The following is a 26,638-nucleotide window of genomic DNA, read 5'->3' as shown; positions in this document are numbered from 1 at the left end:
GAGAGAGAGAAAGAAGAGGGGGAGAGAGAAAAGAAGAGGACAAAGAGGAGGAGGAGAGAGAGGAAAATGAGAGAGAGAGAGAGAGAGAGAGAGAGAGAGGAGAAGAGTAGGGGAAAAGAGAGATAGGAGGAGAGAGAGAAGGGAGAGAGAGAAAGAAGGGAGGGAGAGAGAAAGAGAGAGGAAGGGGGAGAAGGAGGGAGAGGAAGGGGAAGAGAGAGAGAGAGAGAAAGAGTATATAATTTGGTTTTGAAAGTAGGTTTTGATTTTAATTTGGTTTTGGTTTTGGTTAACCGATTAAAAACCGTTTTTTTTTTAATTTGGTTTTGGTTAACCAATTCTAAAAAATATGGATATGGTTTTTAAAATTGTTTATTAAACTGGTTAACTAAAATGTGGTTATGATTTTTTAACCGGTTAACCATATTTTGGTTTTTTTATGAACACCCCTAGATTCATATACAAGACTCCTTACATAATATCTCATAATATAATATACATATAAAACATACAACTCCTATCCCTCTTACAAACTTGTAATAACAAAGACGAGGAAAGAAAATAATCTAATTAACACAACAACATATAAACCAAACGCAGTATAACTCTTCTTAATGCTTCTTCATCCGGTTCCTGAAAAGGTAAAGCTGTAGGGGGTGAGAACCTAACCACATGGTCTCACCACGGAGTTTCAAAGTTGTCATAAGAAGATATTTAACAAGAAAATTGTTTTCAAGCTCAGTTATTATCATTGCCTTATGAATCTTTTAAAAATCAAAAGGTAATTGTTCAAAACCTTTTCAAAGAAACAATGTTCAATCTTTCAGAAATTCGAAACCTTTCCTTTCTTATAAGAAAATCTCAATCAGAAACCAACCACGCAATCAAATAACACAGTTATTAATTCAGCACCAAAGTTCATTCTCAAATGTAGCACACCAGGACAAACACAGGCAAGACAAACAAGGAAAGCACAAGTAGGTAGCAGTTACAGCAAATAGTTCAAGTAAGAGTTAAGAACAGTTTAGCAATTAGGCAAACCAAAACAAGTTAAAACCCAAGCAAAGCATACAAATGCATATGATGCATGCCTGTCCTATGGCTGATGAGGCTCATTTATCGGTTATCCAGCCAACCCAACAAGTCTGAATTGTCCTTAGACTGTCCCCCGACGTGCATCCCCAAGAGTCTATGCATAGCTTTTTCTCAAATAATGAATATTGCTCAATTGGGGTAACATTCCCGGGAATTTATATAGTTCCCGGTCACACTTACGTCGTAGGGTCAACAGTGTATCGAGTTTTTAACCTGGTACACGCGGTGGCAAGCCACGGTACTTTATCCAAGGAACCTCGTATCTCAGATAATTCAAATTCATAAGCCATATGAATAATTCAAAGATCATATCTCAACATTCTAAATCGATATCCAAACATTATCAACATCATAATCATTCATCAATCCAAATCTCATTTCCAAATTTATTCAAAAACCATATTTCAAAGAAAATCATCATCATTCTTCTTTCCATTCTGTTTATTAACAATCCCAACTCAAAACATAATTCTTTATTTGATAAATAAATCAATCTTAAAACATATAATATTTAAAAACAATTTTTTTAATTAATTACTTCAAATAAAACTTTCAATTTTATAAAATTTCGGCAGCATTTCCTTTAAAACTCGGACACTGTCACCCTTTTTGGGTCCCATCCAAACATTTTTCAAACCTTTTCTCAACCATTTCCAAATCTCAAACATTTTCCAGAGTTGAACCAGTTCCAATATCAAATTATTTTCAAATCAAACCACTTCCAATAATAAATCCTTTCTTCAAAATCAAACCAGCTCCAATATCAAGTAATTTATAAAATCAAACTAATTTAAAACTAAACCGCTTCCAAAAATCCAATCATTTTCATACCTCAAGTCATCTCAAAAACCGAATCAGTTACATTAGCAAACTAACTTCAAGACGAGAAAAAGGCCCACATTTAATAACATCAAATCAAAAACTTTACGAACCACATTTTTTATCAAGAACCACACATTACTGGAGTAATTAGTAACTCAATACAGCAACAGCCACATCCATAGGACAAACGTAATCACAAAAATATATATTTCCCATCGATATCTATTTATAACAACCCTGTAAGATAAAATTAAGTTTTAAGAAAAACCCCTACCTCGTTCGCAATTGAACTACGCGACAAACTGCATTTCTATTCTTATCTCACAGCAACAGCATCAATACCGACCGTCCCCGCAGCAGCCACAGCCTCTAAACACAGCCTTAGATCAATCTTAAAACATTAATGTCACGTAAAACTTAATAATCTATAATAGAAAAGCAACTAAAAGAGTTTAGAACAAGGAACGACTTACTGGGCTTACGAATAATCGAGAAAACGGAGCAACAGCAGCTCCGGTGATGACGTAGCACCTTGATGCTGTATGCAACAGCCATAAAACTCAGTAATCAAGACCCGTAACTCGATCCTATGACACCAAGACCTCAGAACCTCAAACAACTTAAAATAGAAATACTAATTTAAATGTTTCGGAATGCATCGCTTACCCAAACAAGGACGAATGGCTGAACTGAAATAACGGTAACTCCGATGGTGGTTCCGGTGATCACCCACGCCACACCCGGTAACTAGAACGGCGGCAACAATGGTGCAGCAGTTCAGAACAACAAGCAGCAGCGGCGGACGACTGAAATAAACATGCAGAGACGATAAAGGTTCTCGAAACTCAAAAGAACAGAAACCAAACTTTAAAACCCTTACCAACAGTGCGTTCTCCGGCAGCGGCAACAGGGTTTCGAGCGGCAGAAGGGGTGGTGGCTGGCGCGGGTCTCTCCTTTCTCTCCTCTGCTCCCGAGCTCGCTCTCTCTTTCTCTCTCTGGCTCCGCCATAAGTGGCGGCAACCGACTCCATGATGAGGACGACGACGACGCGGGTACAGCAGCAGTGGCGACGGGTTTCACGGTGATTGCGACGTTGGCGACATGAAAAGGTCTTCGACGCGGTGGTTGGACCTCAACTCGGCCTCAGATCTCGCTCTCTCTCCTCCCCGCGCGGTCTCCTCAGCACTGGCGCAAACGGCGACGTGACGCGACAGCGGTCCTGAGCGGCGCGGTGGCTCCCTCGCGGCACTCTCCTTCTCTCTCAGATCTCCCCTCTCCTCTGTCAGCAGCGATGGCGACGGTGGCAGTGACACCCACCGCGCCGCCTCCCTCTTCTTCCTCCCCTTTCCTTCTTTCTTTTCTTCATTCTTCTACTTCTTTCTTTCTTTCTTTCTTTTTTTCTTTTTTCTGATATGTTTACTGAATGAAAGAAAACAAGTGTGGCGGCTAGGGTTCATTTGGAATAGAGGAAAAATGTGTGTTAATTAGGGTTAGGGTTTGTATATGAAATTGGGGATTTTGGGTTTGATTTGAGTAAAATAATTTTAATAAAATTGAAGCATAAAGTATTAATATTTGAAAAACTAAGTTAATCTCTAATGTTACTTTAAAATATTATTTGTGGTATAAAAACACTAATTGATTCTCAATAAATTACTCTAATTTAAAATTCATGGTAATATAATTAATTTTTCTTTATCTTTAACTAATGTATTAAATGATATAAATTAAATTATCTAAAATCAAATCATATAAATTCTTATTATTTCATAACTACCAATTTTATAATTTAAATATATAAAATAATTCAATAATGATAAAATTAGACAAAATTCTAATTTAAATAGCCAAACCTCATTATTTTTAAATTTCTAGAACTTTAAATCTTAAATAGAAAAATAATCCCTAGGTGTAGAATTTGGATAAAAACCTTAATTTATTTCAAGTCCAATTAATTGCCTTTAATTATTTTCAATAAAAATAATTTCTGAAATTAAAACCATAAATAAATATATAATTTGAGATTGATTCAAAATAGGACATTTCAAAAGTCTTGGGTCTTACACATACACGTATCATTTTTTAGTTATTGTATAAGTAACTATAAATTTAATACAAATATTTTTAAATTTTATCATAATTGAATTTAAAAAAATGTCAAATTCTTAAATTAATTTATTCAATTAATAAATTTACTCATAACATTCATAAATTCATACACATAACATCCATAATTTCATATTAATAACATCCATAATTTATACTCATAATATTCATAATTTCATACCTTTGATGTCTATAGTTAATAAATTTTTATAATTAATATTATCAAATTTTTAACTATACATCTTATTGTATTTTTTAAATTATCTCATATGTGCACTAGTAGGTCATGATTTTAATTATTTTAGTATTTTTATTTAATATTCATTTGTATGCTTATTTATTGATTTTAATATGACGAGTTAATAATTATTTTTAAAAAATTATTTTTAAATTTTTGTTTATATTTTATACTTTATTTTTTATTTTTTAATAGTCTATATGTAAAATATAAGTTGTATAGTAGAAGTTGTTAAAAAATTTTAATTTAACTTACATAATATTTGCAGAGAATTATTGCATTTAATAGATAATAATGTGATTGAGAGATGTTAAGGATTTGATTTGAGAGAAACTAAAACTGATTTTGGAAAAAACATTAATGACACCAAATATGCAGTAAAATGGTAGGTGATAAGGAGAATAAGTGATAAGGAGGTGTATGTCACTTGCTTATCAAGAGAATAGAAATTTTTACATGACATTTTTATATTGTAATTATTTTTTGGTTACCTAGCATTGCTCCTTATGAAAATGGTTCTCACCAGGACAAACACAGGCAAGACAGACAAGGAAAGCACAAGTAGGTAGCAGTTACAACAAATAGTTCAAGTAACAGTTAAGAACAGTTTAGCAATTAGGCAAACCAAAACAAGTTCAAACTCAGGCAAAGCATACAAATGCATATGATGCATGTCTGTCCTATGGATGATGAGGCTCATCTATCGGTTATCCAGCCAACCCGACAAGTCTGAATTGTCCTTAGACTGTCCCCCGACGTGCATCCCCAAGAGTCTATGCATAGCTTTTTCTCAAATAATCAATATTGCTCAATGGGGTAACATTCCCGGGAATTTATATAGTGCCTGGTCACACTTACGTCGTAGGGTCAACAGAGTATCGAGTTTTCAACCTGGTACACGCGGTGGCAAGCATGGTACTTTATCCAGGGAACCTCGTATATCAGATAATTCAAATTCATAAGCCATATGAATAATTCAAAGATCATATATCAACATTCTCAATCGATATCCCAACATTCTCAACATTCTCAACATCATAATCATTCATCAATCCAAATCTCATTTTCAAATTCATTCAAGAACCATATTTCAAAAAAAATCATCATCATTCTTCTTTCCATTCCGTTCATTAACAATCCCAACTCAAAACATAATTCTTTCTTTGATAAATAAATCAATCTTAAAACATATAATATTTAAAAACAAATCTTTTTAATTAATTACTTCAAATAAAACTTCCAACTTTATAAAATTACGGCAGCATTTCCTCTAAAACTAGGACAGTGCCACCCTTTTTGTGTCCCATCCAAACATTTCTCAAACCTTTTCTCAACCATTTCCAAATCTCAAACATTTTTCAGAGTTGAACCAGTTTCAATATCAAATTATTTTCAAATCAAACCACTTCCAATAATAAATCCTTTCTTCAAAATCAAACCAGCTCCAATATCAAGTAATTTATAAAATCAAACTAATTTAAAACCAAACTGCTTCCAAAAATCCATTCATTTTCATACCACAAGTCATTTCAAAAACCGAATTAGTTACATTAGCAAACTAACTTCAAGACCAGAAAAAAAGCCACATTTAATAACATGAAATCAAAAACTTTATGAACCACTCTTTTATCAAGAACCACACATCACTGGAGCAATTAGTAACTCAATACAGCAACAGCCACATCCATAGGACAAATGTAATCACAGAAATATATACTTCCCATCGATATCTATTTATAACTACCCTGTAAGATAAAATTAAGTTTTAAGAAAAACTCCTACCTCGTTCGCGATTCAACTACACGACAAACTGCATTTCTATTCTTATCCCACAGCAACAGCATCAATACGACTGTCCCCGCAGCAGCCACAGCCTCTAAACACAGCCTTAGCTCAATCCTAAAACATTAATGTCGCGTAAAACTTAATAATCTATAACAAAAAAGTAACTAAAAGAGTTTGGAACAAGGAACGACTTACTGGGCTTACGAATAATCGAGAAAACAGAGCAACAGCAGCTCCAGTGACGACGTAGCACCTTGATGCTGTATGCAACAGCCATAAAACTTAGCAATCAAGACCCGTAACTCGATCCTATGACACCAAGACCTCAGATCCTCAAACAAATTAAAACAAAAATACTAATTTAAAGGTTTCGGAATGTATCGCTTACCCAAACAAGGACGAACGGCTGAACTGAAATAACGGTAACTCCGATGGTGGTTCCGGTGATCACCCACGCCACACCCGGTGACCAGAACGGTGGCAACAACGGTGCAGCAGTTCAGAACAACAAGCAGCGGCGGCGGACGACTGAAATAAACATGCAGTGACAATAAAGGTTCCCGGAACCCAAAAGAACAGAAACTAAAATTTAAAACCCTTACCAACAAAGCGTTCTCCAGCGGCGGCAACAGGCTTTCGAGCGTCAGAAGGGGTGGTGGCTGGCGCGGATCTCTCCTTTCTCTCCTCTGCTCCTGAGCTCGCTCTCTCTTTCTCTCTCTGGCTCCGCCATAAGTGGCGGCAACCGACTCCATGATAAGGATGACGACGACACGGGTACAGCAGCGGCGGCGACGGGTTTCATGGTTATTGCGACGCTGGCGACACAAAAAGGTCTCCGACACGGTGGTTGGACCTCAGCTCGGCCTCAGATCTCGCTCTCTCTCCTCCCCGCGCGGTCTTCTCGGCGCTGGCGCAAACGGCGACGCAACGCAATGGCAGTCCTGAGCGGCGCGGCGGCTCCCTCGTGGCACTCTCCTTCTCGCTCAGATCTCCTCTCTCCTCTGTCAGCAGCGATGGCGACGGTGGTAGTGACACCCACCGCGCCGCCTCCCTTTTCTTCCTCCCCTTTTCTTCTTTCTTTTCTTCATTCTTCTACTTCTTTCTTTCTTTCTTTCTTTTCTTTTTTCTGTTATGTTTACTGAATGAAAGAAAACAAGTGTGGCGGCTAGGGTTCATTTGGAATAGAGGAAAAATGTGTGTTAATTAGGGTTAGGGTTTGTATATGGAATTGGGGATTTTGGGTTTGATTTGAGTAAAATAATTTTAATAAAATTGAAGTATAAAGTATTAATATTTGAAAAACTAATTTAATCTCTAAAGTTACTTTAAAATATTATTTGTGGTATAAAAACACTAATTGATTCTCAATAAATTACTCTAATTGAAAATTCATGGTAATATAATTAATTTTTCTTTATCTTTAACTAATGTATTAAATGGTATAAATTAAATTATCTAAAATCAAATCTTATAAAATTCTTATTATTTCATAACTACCAATTTTATAATTTAAATATAGAAAATAATTCAATAATTATAAAATTAGACAAAATTCTAATTTAAATAGCCAAACCTCATTATTTTCAAATTTCCAGAACTTTAAATCATAAATAGAAAAATAATCCATAGGTGTAGAATTTGGATAAAAATCTTAATTTATTTCAAGTCCAATTAATTGCCTTTAATTATTTTCAATAAAAATAATTTCTGAAATTAAAACCATAAATAAATATATAATTTGAGATTGATTCAAAATAGGACTTTTCAAAATTCTTGGGTCTTACATCCTACTCACCTTATAAAAATTTTTGTCCTCGAAAATTGATATAAAATAAAAAATATTTCATGTTACTTCACTCTTGAACTTATTTAAAGAAAAGGCGAAAAGTTCTCAGTATATATATACATATAGTTTCAAATACTAGGATTATCATATGGCATAAGGGTATTAAAGGGTATAAGTGTGATGCAAAGAGAAGTTACAAAATAGGCTTGATGTACAAGATAATATGTTTTCAGACATGTGATGGTAAGGCAAGGCGTCAAAAGGTATGAAACCTGCTGGGGTTTAAACGATGTACTTATCGTCCACATACTAATCTCATACCAACTTCAGAGATTCAACTATTCAAATTTCAACATAACTTATCTCCACCATTTTCAACCCTATTTCATTGGGCAACTCATCCGACGGTTCTTAACTTCGTTAAACACTTTGCAAATCTTATTACTGGTCATAAAATCCACATCAACAGAACTATGTCACGTAAAACAAGGTTCCACAATTTCTTGTGATGTCGTACATTTATGAGTTTCACCTTTTGCGTCTACCAAACATACCCTAAAGAATTAATGTGTCGTTTACTAAGTCCAACAATCACACAAGATACCAAAACTAATCTCGAGTATACTCAGAAGGATAACAGACCTTAGAAAAGAAAGAAAAGCGGCAAGGATCGTATTCGCGAGAATTTGAAAGAATTGTTGAAATCACAAGTAGACAAGAATAAACAAGTAATGAAGAATGCTGGAAAGAGAATCAACTGATAACTTTAAGGGTAACTCTCGAGTCGAAGGGATTTGATAGGACCAATAAGATGAAAAACAACACAGTGTTTTGAAACGAATTCAAGCTGAATAAAAAAATATGAGGTTTACAGAAGAAGAATATCCAAACCAAAGACAAAGTTTATAGAACTCAAGAGTATGGTTTAAAAATATTTTTGAATGTATTGTTCGTAAAGAATGAAAAACTTAAGGGGAAATCATTTCATGTTCTAAAAGAGAAAATGGGTAACAAACATCCTTCAAAAGATTAATAAAAGCATAAATGTGGCATTATTTTTATATAAATTCAAGTGGAAATAGATTACACAAATTTTGTAAATGAAAAGATTAATTTGGCTAAGAGCAAAATTGTATTTTCTCTTCTTTTTCAAGCATGTATGAAAACTACAATCTTGTTGGAAAAAAACCTGACATAAAGTTTTACTCATAAAAGAAAAGATGATGCATTACAATTGAACAGGTTTAAATCACATACAGAAATTTTCAGAGTATAAGGTAAAGGAGTGTAGGCTGAATTGAAAGCGATTTTATTAAAACTTCAATAGACGGTTATATCAATCCAAAATAAGTTCAAATCACATCAAAGAGAGGCACTACTCAAGTAAAGCAATTTAAAGTCAGGGACAACTTTGCATAAGAATAAATCAAAACTTGTTTAAAAAGGTTTAAAACAGAACTCCAGTAATATACTTGAAGTCACAACTTTATAAGAATGTTCAATAAATTTAAGATATGCTAAAAAGGAAACTAACTCATTTTAAAAAAGGAACTTAAATCAAAAGGATTTCAATTAGGATTCATAAAACATCTCATTCATAGAAACGAAAAGCTTAAAAAGGAACTCAGCAACTTAAAAAGTTGATTCAAAACTTAAATTTCTTCAAAATAACTCAAATCTTCATCAAAATGGTCCAAAACAAAATTTTGAAAGTATACTTGGAATAACCACCTCGCAAAAAAAATCATTTAAGAAAATTACGATGAGCTTAAAAGGAAATCAGCCCATGAAAGAAAGAATCTTTAAATCAAGGGAATTCGAACAAGAACTCACTAGGCATGGATTATCAAATAAGTTTCCAATTGGTCCAAAGGAATATAAAACGCGTCATGAAAGACAACTTAATCAATAGAAAATTCTCAAGAAAGAATCTTTGACTAAAGAAAGACAAATAAAAGGACAAATGGTGCATTAGATGGAAACGAATTCAAGTTGACTCAGATGAGCATGAGATTCACAAGAAATGGAAAACTAAGACTAATGATGACGTTAAAAAAAAAAAGTAAGAGAGTAATTAAAAACAGAATCAAATATGACATTCTCAGAAATGAAAAGCTTAAGGAAGAAATTGGTCTATTCACAAGAAGAAAGACATGAGTCCAATATTTTTTCTAAAAGAACAACAATTGCATAAACCATGTAGTATGCTAAACAAAATTCAAATTAAAAATAAAATAGGTGAAGTTTACCAAACAAAAACCAACTAGGAAGAGATAAAAACCTTTATTTGAAAAATATCTAAATATATAATCAAATAAGGATATTCGTAAAAACTGTAATAAAATTGTTAGAAAATCAAATTGTATTTAAAGTATATATACATTTCCATAAATAAGTGAAGAAACAGGCAAGGTATTGGAAACAATTAGTTGTAAACTGTATAATAAACTTTCAACGTTTATATAAAGAAGTATATATCAAATTAAAAGCGATTGTATATTTCAAATCAAAAGCGGTTTTGTTAAGATTTAAAGAATGGCTGTAATTATCATCAAATAAGAAGAAAACTAAGTTACAATTTGTTTACAAAGGACTCGAAATATGAACTTAAAAAGGTGTAATGCATCAAAACAGATTCAAATGTATATCAAAGAGTACATGATTCAAGAGGAAGTGCCTAAATAAAGAACGTAAATACGCCAAGGGTTTTAAACAGGCATATGTAATCAGGATCAAACAAGAGCGTACGTGAGCAAGAAAGTAGATTGAAAGATAATCTGATCATTTTCCAAGAAAAGTATCGCAGATAAGAACCTTAGAACATACAAAGTAGGAATAAGATACGTGATATTCGCAGAGTTCAAGACACCTAACCGAGTAACCTCAAGAATTAACTCCTAATGTTCCCAAAATCTGCGATTTGCATTATCTATGACTCGCATATTGTCTATGATAACCCATTCGTGCTTCCATATATATAATTCACTAGTGCTAAGCCGGCCAAACTTAATACCAGGAATTATGCAATGCAAGACTAATGGCATTAATCAATAGACCGTCATGTGCATAAGCTCTAATTCTCGTTATTCAAACAAGACCTACTACATGACAGACTCTCAGAGTATGCAATTGAAGCATAATCAGTCCATTCCACAGGCTCTACAGGAAAGACCACTCTGATACTATAATGTAACACCCTCACTATCAGAAATCACACTTCCGGCTGCGCTACTATGATAGCAAGAAGTATTACGACTACTTTACATACTAAATATTAAGATAAGAGCCTGTGACTCGACACTGTATCGCTGATTTCTTTGAAAACCGGAAATAAATACTTTATCTTAAGAAAAATACAAGCAGGCATAGATTCATATACAAGACTCCTTACATAATATCTCATAATATAATATACATATAAAATATACAACTCCTATCCCTCTTACAAACTTGTAATAACAAAGACGAGGAAAGAAAATAATCTAATTAACACAACAACATATAAACCAAACGCAGTATAAATCTTCTTAATGCTTCTTCATCCGGTTCCTGAAAAGGTAAAGCTGTAGGGGGAGAGAACCTAACCACATGGTCTCACCACGGAGTTTCAAAGTTGTCATAAGAAGATATTTAACAAGAAAATTGTTTTCAAGCTCAGCTATTATCATTGCCTTATGAATCTTTTAAAAACCAATAGGTAATTGTTCAAAACGTTTTCAAAGAAACAATGTTCAATCTTTCAGAAATCCAAAACCTTTCCTTTCTTATAAGAAAATCTCAATCAGAAACCAACCACGCAATCAAATAACAGTTATTAATTCAGCACTAAAGTTCATTCTCAAATGTAGCACACCAGGACAAACACAGGCAAGACAGACAAGAAAAGCACAAGTAGGTAGCAGTTACAGCAAATAGTTCAAGTAACAGTTAAGAACAGTTTAGCAATTAGGCAAACCAAAACAAGTTAAAACCCAAGCAAAGCATACAAATGAATATGATGCATGCCTATCCTATGGCTGATGAGGCTCATCTATCGGTTATCCAGCCAACCCAACAAGTCTGAATTGTCCTTAGACTGTCCTCCAACATGCATCCCCAAGAGTCTATGCATAGCTTTTTCTCAAATAATCAATATTGCTCAATTGGGGTAACATTCCCGGGAATTTATATAGTGTCCGGTCACACTTACGTCGTAGGGTCAACAGTGTATCGAGTTTTCAACCTGGTACACGTGGTGGCAAGCCATGGTACTTTATCCAGGGAACCTCGTATCTCAGATAATTCAAATTCATAAGCCATATGAATAATTCAAAGATCATATCTCAACATTCTCAATCGATATCCCAACATTTTCAACATCATAATCATTCATCAATCCAAATCTCATTTCCAAATTCATTCAAAAACCATATTTCAAAGAAAATCACCATCATTCTTCTTTCCATTCCGTTTATTAACAATCCCAACTCAAAACATAATTCTTTATTTGATAAATAAATCAATCTTAAAACATATAATATTTAAAAACAAATTTTTTAATTAATTACTTTAAATAAAACTTCCAATTTTATAAAATTTCGGCAGCATTTCCTTTAAAACTCGGACATTGTCCCCCTTTTTGGGTCCCATCCAAACATTTCTCAAACATTTTCTCAACCATTTCCAAATCTCAAACATTTTCCAGAGTTGAACCAGTTCCAATATCAAATTATTTTCAAATCAAACTACTTCCAATAATAAATCCTTTCTTCAAAATCAAACCAGCTCCAATATCAAGTAATTTATAAAATCAAACTAATTTAAAACTAAACCGCTTCCAAAAATCCAATCATTTTCATACCTCAAGTCATCTCAAAAACCGAATCAGTTACATTAGCAAACTAACTTCAAGATGAGAAAAAGACCCACATTTAATAACATCAAATCAAAAACTTTACGAACCACTCTTTTATCAAGAACCACACATCACTGGAGTAATTAGTAACTCAATACAGCAATAGCCACATCCATAGGACAAACATAATCACAGAAATATATATTTCCAATTGATATCTATTTATAACAACTCTGTAAGATAAAATTAAGTTTTAAGAAAAATCCCTACCTCGTTCGCGATTCAACTACGCGACAAACTGCATTTCTATTCTTATCCCACAGCAACAGCATCAATACCGACCGTCCTCGCAGCAGCCACAGCCTCTAAACACAGCCTTAGCTCAATCCTAAAACATTAATGTCACGTAAAACTTAATAATCTATAATAGAAAAGCAACTAAAAGAGTTTGGAACAAGGAACGACTTACTTGGATTACGAATAATCGAGAAAATGGAGCACCGGCAGCTCCGGTGAAGACGTAGCACCTTGATGCTGTATACAACAGCCATAAAACTCAGTAATCAAGACCCGTAACTCGATCCTATGACGCCAAGACCTCAGAACCGCAAACAACTTAAAACAGAAATACTAATTTAAATATTTCGGAATGCATCGCTTACCTAAATAAGGACGAATGGCTGAACTGAAATAACGGTAACTCCGATGGTGGTTCCGGTGATCACCCACGCCACACCCGGTAACCAGAACGGCGGCAACAATGGTGCAGCAGTTCAGAACAACAAGCAGCAGCGGCATACGACTGAAATAAACATGCAGAGACGATAAAGGTTCCCGGAACCCAAAAGAACATAAACCAAACTTTAAAACCCTTACCAACAGTGTGTTCTCCGGCGGCGGCAACAGGGTTTCGAGCGACAGAAGGGGTGGTGATTGGCGCGGGTCTCTCCTTTCTCTCCTCTGCTCCCGAGCTCGCTCTCTTTTTCTCTCTCTGGCTCCGCCATAAGTGGCGGCAACCGACTCCATGATGAGGACGACGACGACACGGGTACAGCAGCGGCGGCGACGGGTTTCACGGTGATTATTGCGATGTTGGTGACATGAAAAGGTCTCCGACGCAGTGGTTGGACCACAACTCAGCCTCAGATCTCGCTCTCTCTCCTCCCCGCGCGGTCTCCTCAGCGCTGGCGCAAACGGCGACGTGACGCGACGGCGGTCCTGAGCGGCGCGGTGGCTCCCTCGCGGCACTCTCCTTCTCTCTCAGATCTCCCCTCTCCTCTGTCAGCAGCGACGGTGACGGTGGTAGTGACACCCACCGCGCCGCCTCCCTCTTCTTCCTCCCCTTTCCTTCTTTCTTTTCTTCATTCTTCTACTTCTTTCTTTCTTTCTTTCTTTTTTTCTTTTTTCTGATATGTTTACTGAATGAAAGAAAACAAGTGTGGCGGCTCGGGTTCATTTGGAATAGAGGAGAAATGTGTGTTAATTAGGGTTAGTGTTTGTATATGAAATTGGGGATTTTGGGTTTGATTTGAGTAAAATAATTTTAATAAAATTGAAGCATAAAGTATTAATATTTGAAAAACTAATTTAATCTCTAAAGTTACTTTAAAATATTATTTGTGGTATAAAAACACTAATTGATTCTCAATAAATTACTCTAATTTAAAATTCATGGTAATATAATTAATTTTTCTTTATCTTTAACTAATGTATTAAATGATATAAATTAAATTATCTAAAATCAAATCATATAAAATTCTTATTATTTCATAACTACCAATTTTATAATTTAAATATAAAAAATAATTCAATAATGATAAAATTAGACAAAATTCTAATTTAAATAGCCAAACCTTGTTATTTTCAAATTTCTAGAACTTTAAATCATAAATAGAAAAATAATCCATAGGTGTAGAATTTGGATAAAAACCTTAATTTATTTCAAGTCCAATTAATTGCCTTTAATTATTTTCAATAAAAATAATTTCTGAAATTAAAACCATAAATAAATATATAATTTGAGATTGATTCAAAATAAGACTTTTCGAAAGTCTTGGATCTTACACATACACGTATCATTTTTTAGTTATTGTATAAGTAACTATAAATAAATATATAATTTGTTTATATTTTATATTTTATTTTTTATTTTTTAATAGTCTATATGTAAAATATAAGTTGTATAGTAGAAGTTGTTAAAAATTTTTAATTTAACTTACATAATTTTTGCAAAGAATTATTGCATTTAATGGATAATAATATGATTGAGAGATGTTAAGGATTTGATTTGAGAGAAACTGAAACTGATTTTGGAAAGAACATTAATGACACCAAATATGCAGTAAAATGGTAGGTGATAAGAAGAATAAGTGATAAAGAGGTGTATGTCACTTGCTTATCAAGAGAATAAAAATTTTTACATGACATTTTTATATTGTAATTATTTTTTGGTTACTTAACATTGCTCCTTATGAAAATGAATTTTCTTCAATTTTTTTTAACACTTAAAAAAATAAAGTATAATCTCTCACCTTTTAATTTTATAAGTGGAATAAAAAAATAATAAAAAATGAAATTAAACTATAAATACCATCCAATAAAGTCTTGTTGGTTGTTAAATGTCCATATATATAAACATCATATATATCTAAAACAGTAAGTTTCATTGCTTCTTAATAAATGTCCATATCTAATAAGTGGGGCTTAGCTTAATTATCACTGAAAATGAAGAGAGTAGAGTAGTGTGAATGTGTGATCATACTTTTCAATTTCGCACGCCAAGCAATCTCATCAATATGCGTGACTCATCACGCATCTTTAATTACCATAAATATTTGGTGGCTATTTCAATGAAGATTTGATGATTGTCATCATGTGAAGATATTTTATTTTGATCATTGGATGATAGATTGTAGGACTTGATTTTTATTTGAAGTAAAAGTGTTATATTTATTCAAAGTGTTGCTAAACAAATAAGTTACACTTTTTAAATAATGATCATCATGAGAAGATGTTTTTGGCATCTTCATGGGAGTAATTGCCTAAATATTTTAGCAACAAAATACTTTTGATTTGTTTCATTAATTTATTTATAACACCTTAAGTCACAACTAAGAATGTTAATGGGACGAGGCGGGAGCAGGATTCTCGTTTCTATCTTCAGAATTAATTTTCGTTTCTGTTTTTGTTTTTTGTTATAGGAGAATAATTGTTTCTATCCCTATTTTTCGTATTTTTTGTAGGGCTTTATTTCCCATCTTCTTATGTTTAATATTCATATGAAAATTATAATAAAAAATATAAAAAAAAACCAAAAAACAAACTACAAAATATTATTACAAACACACAAACATATTTTATCCAAGATTATAAGTCCAGAAATATAACATAGCAAATCATAGTCCATAAAATAAAATCTTGAACAATAGGGTTAGGGTTTTTCAATGAGTGAAATTACTAAAAGAACCCCTATATTAGAAATAAAGTAAGAGTTATTAAGTAAATTCAAAAATTCGGGGAATTATCGGGGATGGAACGGAAATCCCCGCTTGAGTCCCCGCGCCTGTCTCGGGAGAATTTCGCTATCCATCTTCATTCTCACGGAAAAAATTCTCTACCATTGGGACTCCATTCGAGACGGTCCCGCGAGATCCCACCTTCTGAAGATTTTTGACACCTCTAGTCACAACTAAAAAAAAATTATGTAAATTCTAAATTTTAAAGATTTATAAAATAAAATAAAAATTGATCGTCATATCGATTTTATAATGTAAAAATTTTATTATCTTAATTTAAGAATTTAGACACTCATTTTCTTATTTTTTCAAAATTTCTCACTTTAAACGAGTCTAATTGATTACAACTATATTTTGAGTTTATTATATGTTTTATATCCCTTAAAAATATAATTTTTAAAGTGTTTATAAATAAAAAATATTGACCACTTATTTTTTTGATAATGTTAAGAAAACAAAAAAAAGTCAAAATTTATCTTATTTAATATTCATTAATTATTACTATATTTACTTTGTTTTAATATTCTATCTATTTAATTTAGTTATTCGGTTAAGCCAATTATTTATTAGTGGATTAAATAGTAACAATCATTTTATCCGAAAAAAAAAGTCATTTTTTCTCAACAATATTTTTGAGCAAATAGCAACAATCATTTTATCCGAATTTTTTTTTTATTTTCAACAATATTTTTATCATTTGATCCAATAGTATTTTATTAAATAAAAATATATTTGATAAATATTGACTTTTCGGATAGAGTATTATAAAAAACTATTGGTTCTGTCATCTCATCTCTGACAATGAATCACTGAATTATCTAAACGTGAGTTTTTGGGCAATTTACAAAAATAAAATGATTGAAGAAAACCTTTACACAAATACAACATTGGCAAACTCCATATGCAAATGCAACAAACGCAACTGTATGTAATCCGCTACACCCTGTAGCGGAACCCAATTCCACATAATCCACTATAGGCTATCACGAATTGAGGACTTTAATACTCATAAACCGCTACACCCTGTAGCGGTTTATGACCAAATTGTGAGTATGCATAATCCGCTACACCCTGTAGCGGATTATGAGTAGAGTGGTTGATTATATATACCACGTGAGGCTGTAGCGGAAATCATTTAAAGTAATTTAGAAAGAAAGTTAGAGAGAGAAAGCAGAGAGAAGGGACAAAAGATTCTTGAGCATTTGAAGAATGGAGGATGAACGGTGGTTGTATCGGCTCGACGGCGTTGCCCACGTAGCCGGAACCATCGATGAAGAGGTAAGTGTCTTTATTTTCTTTCAATATTTTAATAACTGTATATTTTATTCAATATTAGGGAAGTAATTTATTAATTAGAAAGATAGAGACTTATTTTAGCTTTTGGTTTGAAAATGAAAATTTGAAATTGAAACTTTGACATTTAACATTTAATAGTAAAGGTAGAGAAATATGATTTTAAGTTGTGGATGGTAAATTAGTAATTTTAAAACCCAAGTAGCTTAAGAATAGAAACATAAGCTATATAGTTTGGTGATGTCATTGTTAGAAATTAAGCCGATATTCTTTACTTTTGAATATGCAGCCAACCCGATGTATTTATAGCATCCGTAGGCAACAGAATATGCCGTTACATGATAGGATCATACCTTACTTGGAGAGGGCTGGGTTGTACCACCTGGTTAGGCTGAACGCGCATTGGTTTTGGTTGGATGAACCGCTAGTCAGGGCATTTATCGAGAGGTGGCGGCTTGAGACCCACACTTTCCATATGCCGTTCGGAGAGTGTACTATCATGCTCCAGGATGTGGCATACCAGCTCGGGCTGCCCGTGGATGGCCAGGCTGTTTCTGGGTGCATGACAGACTTCTACCTGCACATCGAGGGGGCCAGACCGGCATGGGAGTGGTTCGAGGACTTATTTGGTGAGCTTCCGCCACCGGATAAGAGAAAGTTATACACAGTCCACTTCACATGGTTCCTGCACATCGAGGGGGCCAGACCGGCATGGGAGTGGTTCGAGGACTTATTTGGTGAGCTTCCGCCACCGGATAAGAGAAAGTTATACACGATCCACTTCACATGGTTCCATGAGAGGTTCAAAGTGTTACTCGCTGATGCTTCTGAGGAGACCGTGCACATATATGCACGTGCGTATATTATGATGCTTCTGTCGACACAGTTGTTCATGTACAAGAGTGCTAATCGGGTCCACCATCTCTGGTTGCCTTTTGTGGCGAGACTTGACGACATGGGCAGCTATAGCTGGGGCGCCGCTGCGTTGGCGTGGTTGTACTGATGCATGTGCTGGGTGGCGAACAGAAATGTCACCAACTTGGCTGGACCCCTACAATTGCTGCAGTCATGGATCTTTTGGCGGTTCCCCAACTGAGGCCATAGGGTTTTGACACTTTCTCTTTTCCATTGGCATCCAGGTATAATTTACATCACATATTCTTTCAAGTTCATAATGTTTTATATATGAAATTACATACTTACGTTCTATTTATGCAACTCAGATGGGCCACATATTTGCCCACTTCTGATGGGAAGGAGCAATGAATTATTCAATATCGTCTGGCATTGGATCGACTGGCACATCGAGATGTAAGTAATTTGTTTTTGTTGTTCATTATTTTATTAGCTCTTCCCCTACTTATATGTATACATTGGTACAATGCTGACTTGCCTCCTGACTATCAGATTGTGTGGGAGCCTTATGGTTCTCTGGACGTATTGGCAGTCATCCATCTGGAGATACTGGCTGAGGAGCACAGCCGGTTATGGCGGACCGTCACCAGTCTAATATACTTTGCAGTGATTGAGTGGCATCAGGTAGATAGGGTCTTTCCACAACTAGGGGTGTACAGCATTTGCCTGAGACAGCGCTTAACATAGAGTATCTTCATAGTAAGGACGGCAGGGGTGGAGATAGATGGTTCCCCACATACTATAGGACATGGCATCACACTACAACAGATACGGAGGATGGCGGTAGAAAATTGGCGGCCATTTACAAATCCATCGCAGATTGGCAGGATAGTGCCAGTTGTCGTAGCAATTTGACAACTACACCAAAATTAAATAGCATAGCGGCGGTGACACGTCCCAACCGCTGAAAAACAACACAATGATATATATAACAAATTAACATAGCGCGTTCATAGAATCTTTTTCGCGTGAAGTCAATTGTGCAGGGGTGGGAACCATTTCTCTGAGAGTCCTTGCCGCCGTGGTGCTCCCCTCAGTCAATTCCAGTAGGCTTCTCCTGGCTCCTTGCCATTGCTGTGTCCATCATTGAGTCGCTTTCCCTCCCTCTAACATCGGTCCAAAACCTAGGTTTGCTAAGCCCTATTTCAATTTGGTTGACTTTTCTTTTTGGTTTCACTTTTCAATTTGTCTTAGATTGATCTTGTTCTTCTTGATTCGGGTATATATAGTAAAGAATTAGATTCGCACTTTTTATCTTCGTCGCACGAACACAAAAGGGGCAGAGGCATGAAACACACCTCCGCGCGCGAATCCTTGTCGCCGTTCCCCTCCGCTCGTCAATACCAGCTGCAACACGCTTCCCGTTGCCAATGGGTCCATTACCGATCAGCTTCTTTGTTTAGATTACTAGTATGTACAAAACCTCTCGTTCAAGTTTGTGCTATTTTCCTTTTGGTTTCAGAATTCAAATCTGTCCACATTAATCGTTATCTTCTTAATCGCATACCAATAGTTAGTTTTGGCCGCACTTGTTGTCTTCTAACCATCCTATCTCATTGTCCAGCAGGACTAGGTATATGGTTTTTAATATAGAATAATTTCTTAGATTAGATTAATCAGTGCCATAACCACCAATTTTCTAGTTAATCAGTTATTACTATCTACTATCTTAGTCGGTATTTGTTCAAAATGATGAATATTATCATACTAATGTTTAAATTATAGAGAAATAAAGATCAAGCGCATCAAAATGGAGTGGTATAACAAATTAATTAGTAGAAATAAGTAAGCTTTATATAACAAATATTTTTATACTCTTACATGCTTTGCAATTCTTTGTAAGCATCCATCCCCGAAACATGCTTTGCAATGTCTAAGCCAATTATATCCCCAAAGGCTCTGTTTTGTTTTCTCAGTGAGGAAAAAAACTTATTTTATTACGATAAGACCTTATTTTGTTAATAACAGGCAAAGCATAGTGTGATAAGACATTTTATTCATTTTATTTCATTTTAGTTACATTAGTGATTGTAATGGTTGAACAAATGAACTAGTAGACTCCATTTCTTATAGTGTGATAAGATCTGAAATGAGTTCGTTTCAAATTAAAATATGTTCCAATTCAATTTAAAAGACGATAAGATGAGATTAGAAAAATTAAGATTGAAACAATACATACATATACAAATAGTAATGGAAAAAGAAAAGAAGATTTTCAGAGTAAAAACTTCTTGATCATGAAGCATAATCTGCAGAATTTGTAGAATCAAAAAAGAAAGAACAGAAAAAAAAGAGATCATTTAGCCAAGATGTAAACTGAATGAAGTGTGTTTTATTGATTGAATCAAAAATAACTATTCTATCTAGTTATTAATAAAAATATCTTTTATTAATAACTAGAATGTTTATATCTTATTTATGTTATATGAATAAAATTTATAACAAAATAACTTATTACTAATTACTTTATTACCTCTATGGTATATTATAAATACTTAATAATTCTACACTTAAACTAGCTTTATTTTATAGGAGACTCATAATTAATGCCATCTTATCTCTACTATCTGTACCAAACTTATTACTTCAGGCAAGGGATCTTATTTCGAAGATCACCGAGGAGAGGAATTCTATTATTGATAAAAATAAAAAACCTCAGCAAGAAATTTTATTTAGAAGATAAATAATTCTTTTATGCATGTACTTACACTAGTTATGTTGAAATTTTTTGTAAAATCTCTTTTATACTCTGAACACAAAAGGAAACCTGATGAGTTTTCATGTTCTAAAATGATATTCTTACTTTTCAGATTACAAGAAATAGTATGCTATTCAATTTATGGTGTTTATAGGTGTTGTTACTGTTTGTTTTCTTTTCCCTAAACTTATTAGTTTGGTCGTTAAACACTCATAACTCAACTGATGCACCTAGTTCTAGAGCTACTTCTTATATTCTGATAATTGGCCCCTGTATTATATCTAGCATACAGAACAACTTCCTTACAATGTGGTAAAAACAAAAAATAAAAGTACATTAACAAATAATCAGAAACCATAATGCAATGCATAGCATTAGAGTTACTCAGCTACTTCTACATTTTTATAAAGCCAGGAACAAAAAAGAACCAGCATAATCAAACCAAACCATAACAAAACTAAAAACCTTTAAAAATGTAAACAAGGTACCATGAATTCTAAATGTGCCACATATAACACTAAGGACATGGACAATGTATGTATGAATACCTGAATTATTGTGCATCGTGAAAAAGGATGAAGGGCAAACTTGGTAGCTTAATTGAGTACTATTTTTGAGTTTTATTTTGCTTTTGACTATGCCCAAATTCTAATGAAATAATGATCAATTTTATAATATTATTCTCTGCTAATTTATTATGCAGTAATTTATGGGACTGGAATAATTTGGTAATAGTTGAATATTGGTATTGCATAATGATGAGGCCTTATAAACTATGCAATTATGGTTGACTTGTTACTTACATTTTTTTCCACTTTGCATGACGTGATTTAAGTTGTAGATAATGATTGAGCCTGAAAGATTGTACATCGTTATTTCTGCTTTACATCTCTTTCTATAATTTATTGTATGTTTCACATTTTATGATTTTAATGAAGTTAATTAGAAGTATATTTTTGGTAGCGTGGCTCGATCCTTGGAATCACGGGGGATGATAGAGGATGCTCTTAAAGTAGCTACTAACCTTGATTACAGATTTGAACTAGCAATATAGCTTGGAAGATTAGAAGTTGCAAAGGTTTGTTCTTGTAATGCCTGCAAGAGCTGGTTGATATTGCTGTTAAAAGTAAATCACCAAGAAATGTTGTCACTAGGGAAGAATCTGCTGAAATTGTGAAAGAAAAGGTATTTCTGCAACTGTGTTAGATTAGTTCAGCACTTTATGAGTTCTGATATAATTATGCAACATGGTTGGCACATTTTACGACATCATATTTGGCTAAAACTCAGCTGTTATAAACCATGCTTATCTTTCATTTGAATCCATGTACATTATACGCTGAATTTTCTTTCTTCCTTCTTGTATTATTATTACTATTTTGTTAATTTATTTTTTAACTTTTTCAGTTTGTTACTTAATCAGGGAAATCAAGGTTACAAAGACAAGTAGTGGCAGAAAGCCATTGGATTTTATTCGAAAGCCATAAAACTAAACAGCAACAATGCAACATACGACAGTGATAGGTCCCAAACTTATCTAGAACTTGGAAGGTAGCATATCATTCTTGCCTTTCACTTCTCAAAAGTTATTTAGCAAGCATTATGATTTTTTATTTTATTTTATTATTATCCTTTAACTTTTTATGCAATGACCTCCAAGCTGAGGCGGATTGTACAAAAGCAATTAACCTTGACAAAAAGGTGATTTACCTCTATAAATAATCCTGAACTTGGATAATTATGAAAGTTCTGTGATGATTGATTTTCTTGTCATGAAGACAAACAACTTTTGCTTATAATCCAAAGTCCAAATATCATGAGTCTGCTTCATATGAAGCTCCTTCTAACTTAGGTTCAAATTCTTGCATATTCTATAATTCCTTAGATCTAGTAGCTGTGCAGAATTTTATTATTTATTGATATTAATTACCTGTATTTTCTTTTCTCGCAAAATGTCAAAGTGTATTTTAGAAGAGGTAGAGCTAGAGAGATGCTTCGCTACTATACCGATGCAATTGATGGTAAGATTTTTCATTCAGTTCAGACTTGTGTGCGACAAGTATCTGCACAAGCTACTATATTTCTTTTTTTACTTCTTTGTTCGATTGTTGCTCTTATTTTCATATGAAAGTTTCAGAATTTCCAAATCATAGGTGAACTATTTTTCTTTGCACAATACAGCTTGGAAGATTAGAAGTTGTAAAGGTTTGTTCTTGTAATGCTTACAAATAGATATTAGTTGGCTTGTAAAAGTTGTTAACTTGGTTATCAAATTTCTATATTTGTGTTTCACTTGTTATTTCATGCCATGAATAATTTTTGCCCTCTTTCACTGCAGAGTATTGCAATAGAAATGCAGAGTGAGTCTAAATGGAAGCAAATGAGAGAATTAGCTATGTCTAATGGAAGGGTACTTTTCTATGTTATTTGAAACTTAAATTGTATTTCTCCAACACCTAAGTTGAATTTCATTTCTAATCTATCCATGTCAAAATATTCTGAAGTGAGTGCCTTGTTGTCTTGCAGTTAGATATGGCTGAGGATTGTTTGAATCATGTGATGGATTTGAGTGAGTTATTACCGTTGTATTCTTCTTTAGAAGAAGCTGAAGGAATATCAAAATTTGTTTTTTTGGCTAGTTGTAGAAAAAATTAGGTAACTTTGTGGAGAAATTATTTTTTTAATATAATAGTGAAGATTGTGGGGGTTATAAACATTTGCTATTTTTTTTTTAAAAAAATGCATGCTGAATTGCGGCGGTTCCTGACCGCCACAACTTTTTTTTTTAAAACCTGTTTTTCAAATAACGGCAGTTTAAAACCACCACAAATAACTCATTCCATTTAGCGGTGGTTATACCAGCGATCGCTGGAAACCGCCGCTAAAACAATTGCCCGCGCCACTATCCAGGGCGGTTTACTTAACCGCCTGTATTTGATTTTGTGGCGGTTTAAAAACCACCGCTAATAATAATAAAAAAAACCGCCGCAATGTCCGTACTCTCTTGTAATGTCAGCATTTGGACGAGCGAGTTCTTGAGTGTCAAGAGAGTGGCTGATCCTGGTCCATCCGCTGAGTACCTGGACTGGTGGCACCGTGTTGCACATAGGATTCTGTCACCAGGAATTGCTTTCGCCGACCTCAGGCTGACTCAGGTTCCGGACGATGCTATACTCAGAGGGTCGTCGTAGGCGCCGACTAGAGTTCCAGCGTCGGATATGCCGGATAACAGACGTGTGGAGCAAAGACGACACATTGGGACATGTGCACTGATCGCGAGTGGCACTGGCTAGATGACACGATGCAGGAGGAGCAGGTTGGTGGTGATGACGGAGGCCAGGCAGATCATCGCCTTCGTCGATCTAGTGCTAGACGACGGGATGCTCGTGCTGGACAAGCACCTCCCGTCCACCATGATGACGAGGCTGGATCGTCCCGTGGTCACCATGGATTTGGACGATTAACTGGCTGGACCCCACTTCTATGCAGATTTTGCTGAGATCATACGGGGTGACGACGTTCATCAGTACCAGAGTATGATTCCACGCGGCTCGTCCGACCCTCCGGAGTATAGGCCACAGCCAGCGGATATGCTGTCCCAGGTTCCTAAGACCCAGCTCCCGGTCGACCTGAATGAGCCCGCAGGCAGCCCGTACGACACTTGGTTCGGCATGGGGGGGACGCCACCATCTACAGTTGGAGTTGGGCTACAGGAGGCTCCACCCGGAGATCGGCGAGAGGCCAGGGTTAGGCGTCCGACTCGATGTGGCACAGGCTCGCACCTACTTGGTCCATTCGTGGGCGACCATGATGTTGATGGTGACCAGCAGTAGCTCCCATTGTCTTATTTCCGACCGTTATCCTTGTATGAATTATGACTTATTTATTTTCTGATAGGGTTAACGACTTGTGATAGTTATATTTGTATGAGTTATGTAGTTAACTTATTTTGTGTTATTGTTAATGCCTGGTGGCTATTATTTTCGTACGACTTATTGCAAATGACGATTACATTTTGTATCAATTCTTGCATTTTGCATCCAATCCGATGTGTGTATAGCGTCTGTAGGCAACAGAATATGCCGTTACATGATAGGATTATACCTTACTTGGAGAGAGCTGGGTTGTACCACCTGGCTAGGCTGAACGCGCATTGGTTCTGGTTGGATGAGCCTCTGGTCAGCGCATTTATCGAGAGGTAGCGGCCTGAGACCCACACTTTCTATATGCCATTCGGAGATTGTACTATCACGCTCCAGGATGTGGCATACCAGCTGGGGCAGCCCGTGGATGACCAGGCTATTTTCGGGTGCATGACTAATCTTGCTACCACTACTATCACCATGGATTTAGACGATCAGCTGACTGGACCCCAGTTTTATGCAGATTTTGCTGAGATCATACGGGGTGACGATGTTCATCAATACCAGAGTCCGATTCCAGGCGGCCCATCCGACCCTCCGGAGTATAGGCCACAACCAACGGATGTTCCGTCCTAGGTTCCTAAGACCCAGCTCCCAGTCGACCTAAATGAGCCCGTAGGCAGCCCATATGACACTTGGTTCGACATGGGGGACGCCCCCATCTGCATTTGGAGTTGGGCTACAGGAGGCTCCACTCGGAGATTGGCGAGTGGCCAGGGTTAGGCGTCCGACTCGATGTGGCACAGGCTCGCACCTACTTGGTTCATTTGGGGGCGACCATGATGTTGATGGTGACCAGCAGTAGCGCCCATTGTCTTTGTTCTGACCGTTATCATTGTATGAATTGTAACTTATTTATTTTCTGTTAGGGTTAACGACTTGTGACAGATATATTTGTATGACTTATGTAGTTCACTTATTTTGTGTTAGTATTAATGTTTAGTGGCTATTATTTTTGTACGACTTATTGCAAATGATGATTACGTTTTGTATCAATTCGTTCATTTTGCTACATGGGTTGTTACTATTACACAGGTATATATAATCAACCACTCTACTCATAATCCGCTACAGGGTGTAGCGGAATATGCACACACACAATTTGGTCATAAACCGCTACAGGGTGTAGTGGTTTATGAGTATTGAAGTCATCAACGTAATTCGTGATAGCCTGTAGCGGATTACGTGGAATTGGGTTCCACTACAGGGTGTAATGGATTACATACAATTGCGTTTGTTGTATTTGCGTCTGGAGTTTGCCAATGTTGTATTTGCGTAAAGATTTCCTTCAATCATTTTATTTCTGTAAATTGCCCTTTAATAATCATTATAATTATATACATAAATTAATGATAATTATTTGATTGATTAAAATAATAATAATAATAGTAATATAAAATATTTTAAGTTGTTAAAAAACGTTTAATTTAAATTTTTATATATTATAAATTAATGATAAAATATTTAAATTAAACAGTAACAACGTAAAATATATTTATTATTATAATAATAAATATATTTTACGTTGTTACTGTTTAATTTAAATATTTTATCATTAATTTATAATATATAAAAATTTAAATTAAACGTTTTTTAACAACTTAAAATATTTTATATTACTATTATTATTA

The 26,638-nt window shown here is 34.8% G+C and overlaps 2 protein-coding genes and 1 long non-coding RNA gene across 19 annotated transcripts; 1 reads left to right on the top strand and 2 right to left on the bottom strand.

The window, feature by feature from the left end:
* Nucleotides 2,200-2,986, bottom strand: LOC107642116. The gene is made up of 4 exons (XM_016345429.2): nucleotides 2,795-2,986; nucleotides 2,581-2,720; nucleotides 2,388-2,452; nucleotides 2,200-2,294 (listed from the first exon to the last, which is right to left on the bottom strand). The coding sequence occupies exons 1-4, from the start codon at nucleotides 2,920-2,922 to the stop codon at nucleotides 2,250-2,252; spliced, it is 378 nt and encodes a 125-aa protein (XP_016200915.1). The 5' UTR covers nucleotides 2,923-2,986; the 3' UTR covers nucleotides 2,200-2,249.
* LOC107642115 lies at nucleotides 6,096-13,734 on the bottom strand. The gene is made up of 4 exons (XM_021102915.1): nucleotides 13,540-13,734; nucleotides 6,432-6,571; nucleotides 6,239-6,303; nucleotides 6,096-6,157 (listed from the first exon to the last, which is right to left on the bottom strand). The coding sequence occupies exons 1-4, from the start codon at nucleotides 13,665-13,667 to the stop codon at nucleotides 6,152-6,154; spliced, it is 339 nt and encodes a 112-aa protein (XP_020958574.1). The 5' UTR covers nucleotides 13,668-13,734; the 3' UTR covers nucleotides 6,096-6,151.
* LOC107644326 lies at nucleotides 19,193-25,072 on the top strand. Of its 17 annotated transcripts, none has more exons than XR_002347395.1 (7): nucleotides 19,198-19,796; nucleotides 22,048-22,269; nucleotides 22,508-22,936; nucleotides 23,046-23,105; nucleotides 23,222-23,289; nucleotides 23,423-23,494; nucleotides 23,611-23,794. It is a non-coding gene; the product is annotated as an uncharacterized LOC107644326 (long non-coding RNA). The 17 variants fall into 17 exon arrangements; XR_002347393.1 differs by having other exon boundaries at nucleotides 19,206-19,796; nucleotides 22,508-22,635; XR_002347394.1 differs by having other exon boundaries at nucleotides 19,197-19,796; nucleotides 22,508-23,105; nucleotides 23,238-23,289.

This window comes from Arachis ipaensis, chromosome B05 (genome assembly GCF_000816755.2).
Source record: "Arachis ipaensis cultivar K30076 chromosome B05, Araip1.1, whole genome shotgun sequence".
Taxonomy (NCBI): Eukaryota; Viridiplantae; Streptophyta; class Magnoliopsida; order Fabales; family Fabaceae; genus Arachis; species Arachis ipaensis.
The sequence above is the reverse complement of the archived record's forward strand: the minus strand, read 5'-3'. Positions and strand labels throughout refer to the sequence as shown.